This window comes from Priapulus caudatus, unplaced genomic scaffold (assembly GCF_000485595.1).
Source record: "Priapulus caudatus unplaced genomic scaffold, Priapulus_caudatus-5.0.1 Scaffold937, whole genome shotgun sequence".
In the NCBI taxonomy this organism is placed as follows: domain Eukaryota; kingdom Metazoa; phylum Priapulida; class Priapulimorpha; order Priapulimorphida; family Priapulidae; genus Priapulus; species Priapulus caudatus.
Window position 1 is genome coordinate 65,356 of NW_014577998.1, and position 4,985 is coordinate 70,340.

Sequence of the window (4,985 nt, forward strand, 5' to 3'; positions counted from 1 at the left end):
TGCGCGCGTGTGTGCGTGCGTGCGTGTGTCTGTCTGTGTGCGCGCGCGTGCGTGCGTGCGTGTGTGCGTGTGCGCGCGTGTGTGCGCGCGTGCGTGCGTATGTGTGGCGTTAGGGGTTGTTAGTGGCAGATGGATGCACGAAGCAAGAACGCCTCGATTTTTAGCCCCAGCGGTTTTTAAACCTGAGAACTGCGCGACCAGTGGGGGCAGACTCCGACCATAAACCACCCCCACAGGGGCGTGTACAGGGGGGGGTCCAGGGGGCCCGGACCCCCCCTGCTCGCGCAGAAAACGCATCTGAGGGGGTCTAATTTCAAAATTTTGACCCCTCCTTCGCGTGCTCGCAAGTATGGGTTACGGTTAGACCCCACCCTGGTCCAAATCCTGTACACGCCCCTGCCCCACCATCCCTAACCACCCACCCACCCTCCGCCACACACGTCAGCAGCAAGTTAGCTCTAGTACTATAGCCCTTGTTGTCGCAAACCTGTAGCAACAAGGGCTTTACGACTAGAGATAGCAGCGAGTTAACCTGCTAGAGAGAAAAAATCGCCTACATCACGTTTCTAGTTTTCTACTGATATGACGCGATATTAATATTGTCCAATAAAATCGGGACGCAATGTTCATGTACACGCAGATCCATGCATGCCGAACGGAGAAGGTTAGGATGTTGAGTACAAGTCCCTCCTCGGCAGCTCATGCAGCGACAGCGGCCGGTCCTGCGTGTCCGGCATTATATAACACTTACAATTAATTAAATATATAGCAGCTCATAATCACGATTATCCTTACCGGCTACATATCGTCGAAATAAAAACACAAGCGATAATTTACCGTTTCAAAAAAAAACAAATAAAAAATAAAGTTTGTATAAACTCTTGTATACGTATGTATATACGATCACATGAACCCATGACTAACTGCAGAGTCGCGCAACCTTTTCACATCTGTAACACTCCCGCTTGCACCTTATAATTGCTATCGTGAAAGCGTTTCCCGTTGCCAGCACCAGCGGCTTGTGTGCGAGGCAAATACGCTCTTACAGTAGCAAGCGTAGCAGAAAGGAACCCTTGTTAGGTATAGCAACCGCGGTCACATCGTTGATCGCAGCTGTGCGTAGACAGCTGGTCATCCAAGCCACTACAACGTCTCTGAAACACAATACGGTATGCGATCTTCACTGGGAACAACATTCGTCCTTTCTTTCTTTCTTTCTCGCCCGAGAAATCAGAGACAGAACAGTCTTACAGCGACAAAGAAATTCTCACTGACACGGACATGAGCAGAGTTGGTTTGGAGTTTGATTTCGACATTTGTTTGCGAGTGTTCGTCGCTAGGAAACGGCGCGTTCGAATCCGGAAAAAGAGAGAACGTGCGCGTGGTAAATTCGACGGGATCAGAACGGGATTTCGAGACAGTTGGGAGTCGACGTGGAAGAGCGTTTCCCGTGCGCCGTCCCTTCAGCCATCTTCTCTTCCCATATATCTGCGAAGAAACAGAAACAATAGGCTCACTTAATCGATCGCCATCTGGTGGCAGATGCGGGGAACTAAATGCTGCGGGGAGAAAGGAGGGCAGGTGCGAGAGCGGGGGGAGGGGAGGAGGAGAGAGCTGGATGCAGAGGAGGGAGGGGTGGAGGCAGCAGCCGGGATGGTACATTATATACACACCTGCGTTCTGGCGAAATGCTTCCACCTCCTCGAATATCAACTCCTTCAGCTTCTCCTTGGGAAGGTCGTCGAGTTCCGTTTCGAACGTGAACGGTTCGTCTGCGACCGGCTGCAATGCAAGCAGAGAATCGCGCTTAGCTGATCTGGATTCGGTTCTGGATCCGGTCCTGGATCCGGTTATGAATCCGGTTCTGGATCCGGTTCTGCATCCGGTCCTGGATCCGGTTATGAATCCGGATCTGGATCCGGTTATGAGACGATTTTTTTCTCGGTTGTGCACGCTCGTTTTTTCGGGCCAGCTTCGCTCAAATGCTGCATCGCGTGCATGTGTGTATTGTGAGTGGGTATCGTTATACGTGCACGCACATACATACATACACAGACACTTACACATACAGACACACGCACACGTACACTCCCACACACACGCACACGTACACTCACACACACGCACGCACGCACGCACACATGCGGCCAAGTATTGTACAACAATGATGCATGTATTGAGACAAACATATGTAACAGTGTAGCGCGTAGAGTTTGTAATTAGTAAAAGTAGTGTATAAGAATCATACGTGATATTTGTGTGCGTAGCCGTCAACATGTTTACGTGTATAAACGTCCACACCTACAGATAAACGCGTCAAACCTGAATGCAGACACGTATGTACGCGACGTGGTGCAGTGCGCTACAGGCGAGTGGCGAGGGGACGCTTTTCGACCTGCAGTGGCCTTGGGGACCCCTGATGTGACGTCACCTCGCTGGTCCATATAAATATCAGAGTGCGCCTTGGGAGTTTTAGTTTCCAAACGCGCGCGCAGTTACTATTCATATATTAAACTACATTTCCGGACTTTTGAGCAATAATAAATCCTTGTGAAACTCATTTTGGACGTACGAAATTATTTGTGTGATCGGTTTTCCTTCAAGCGCAAGCAACACGAAACGAACCAACGAACGGGTTACAGTGGTATAAGTCACCATAAGAACAATAACACAACGCAAGGTTCAGAAAACTACATCTGACTATACGATCACATCAACGTAACTACACCGAACTGAAATATTAACGCAACTAGGTTTCACATATATAGACGATTCGCCATGTAGAGTCCCTCAGTTCCATCACAGACAGCAAACTAACGTGCATGTGCGCTGTGACGTAAGCGCGCCCGCAATCAAAAAATCTAAATAATTCTGAGATTGAAATACCTCGTCGCCAGGGTCGTAATACTGTTCAAGGAACGGATGCGCCAACGCCTCTTCAACCGTGATTCGTCTCTGAGGGTTGAACGTCAACATCCTATCCAGCAAATCCAACGCTGGGAAAGGAAAAATACGGAAACGCTATCACCATGGCAACCGTCAGCTCGGCTGCGCAGAGAGCCGCGTGCAATCACTATGGCAATGATCCAGGACAACCGTCTATTGTCCTGGTCTATTGTCAATAGTTTGGTGAGAGAAGCTCGACTGGCGCCGCCTTGCGGTGATATTAGAAGTTAGACATCGGGAATGCAATTTCCTGTGCCTTTGTGTTCGTCGCCTTTGTGGTCTATATTATGTTCTTTATGTTATTCTTTATGTTTCATATTCTCGTTCGTCTTAATTTTGCGATGAAAGTACCCCTCGATATCCCGGCAGAAATTAGAAACGTCCACCGACGAAAGCTGAAAAGCTGATTTCGATTTCTGGGCATTCCGGGGGGTATATCACGCAACAAAGGAAATCCCCGGGTTCAGTTACATATAATCGTAAAGCGAAGGACGACAAAGGGGAGGGATGCTACACTCCAGGTGCCTGATAGTGAATAATGGATTCAACCTGGTTACAATCCGCTTACCTTTTGGGTCCGCATTCTGATACATGTCGGGCCAGGGCACCTTAGGTTTGTGTGGCAACGACTGCAGATACGCTCTAGCCTGAAACAACGCGACAACCGCATCACGTGAACACTTGGTCACTGAACAATAATCTCTAACGTATCATTACCAACTCCCTCCTCCTCTTCTTAACGGTGATTCAAGGGTAATCATGATTGATCATAATAATAAAATTCAGGAAGTCAATAGACGCAGGTGTCATAATAGCAGGAGCTCATAGATCTATAGTCTCATATAGTCTCATATAGTCTTATATAGTCTTATATAGTCCCATATAGTTTCATATAGTCTCACATAATTGCATATAGTCTTATAATATAGTCCCATATAGTTTCATATAGTCCCATATAGTCCCATATAGTTTCATATAGTCTAATATAGTCTCATATAGTCTCATATAGTCTAATATAGTCTAATATAATCTCATATAATTTAATATAGTCTTATATAATCTCATATAATTTTATATAGTCTCATATAATTTCATATAGTCTCATATAGTCTCACATAGTCTCATATAGTCTCATATAGTCTCATATAGTCTCATATAGTCTCACATAGTCTCATATAGTCTCATATAGTCTCATATAGTCTCATATAGTCTAATATAGTCTAATATAATCTCATATATAGTCTTATAGTCGTTTAGTTTCATATCGATCTATATTACGGCACTTCAGATATTATACTGAGCGTGTTTTACTGTACTTTTTCGTTGATGATGCACTCCAGATCGTCGTCCTGTGGCGATCCTAGCACGCCTAGGATGTGGTTCAACTGGTCGAGATCTGTGTGGGATTCAGGCATCGACAACATAGGAAGGCGCGCGAGATCTACTAGGCCAAAGAATCGCGATATTTGGCAATGCGCGCGTATGTATATGTGCGTGCGTGCGCGCTTGCGCTTTTGTGTGTAATATGTGAATGCGTGCGCGCTTGCGCTTTTGTGTGTATTTGCGTGCGTGTGTGCGTGTGTGCGTGCGTGCGTGCGTGCGTGCGTGCGTGCGTGCGTGCGTGCGTCATCAGAGCAACGGACATCTGCAGCTCGAAAGGATACAATGTTTTCCGGGGAAGATGGGTCGGTTGGACAGCATCTCAGCTAGAATACAGCCCACACTCCAGATATCGACTGAACAGCTGCGAGTCAAGGAACATCTCACATCACATCAGCTTAAATTAATCGTCTTCTCCACCAACGCACCACCTATATCTTGCCGTACCGTTACACCTAACCCAACTATACACACCTGATTTTCATGAGCAGTATAATTAACCTGTCAAGAATTAACTGTTAACAGTAACCAAGTAAACAACTCTGTCTATTCTATAGTAGTATAATTATTGTAGTATTCTAATTATTATAATAGTTTAATTATCATAGTGGTTTAATTATTATAGTAGTCTAATTATTACAGCAGTCTTGTTATTATAG

The 4,985-nt window shown here is 46.1% G+C and overlaps 1 protein-coding gene across 1 annotated transcript in view; it reads right to left on the minus strand.

Annotated features, from left to right (window-relative positions):
- Positions 1–624: 624 nt before the first annotated feature.
- LOC106814526 (mitogen-activated protein kinase 3-like) overlaps positions 625–4,985 on the minus strand; it is a 7,280-nt gene continuing 2,919 nt past the window's right edge. Inside the window, exons 2-7 of the mRNA XM_014818842.1 lie at positions 4,611–4,690; positions 4,263–4,342; positions 3,515–3,593; positions 2,887–2,996; positions 1,674–1,782; positions 625–1,488 (exon numbers count right to left, since the gene is read on the minus strand). Coding sequence (XP_014674328.1) covers positions 1,400–1,488; positions 1,674–1,782; positions 2,887–2,996; positions 3,515–3,593; positions 4,263–4,342; positions 4,611–4,690 — 547 coding nt within the window. The 3' untranslated portion in view covers positions 625–1,399. The remainder of the gene's footprint in view (positions 1,489–1,673; positions 1,783–2,886; positions 2,997–3,514; positions 3,594–4,262; positions 4,343–4,610; positions 4,691–4,985) is intronic.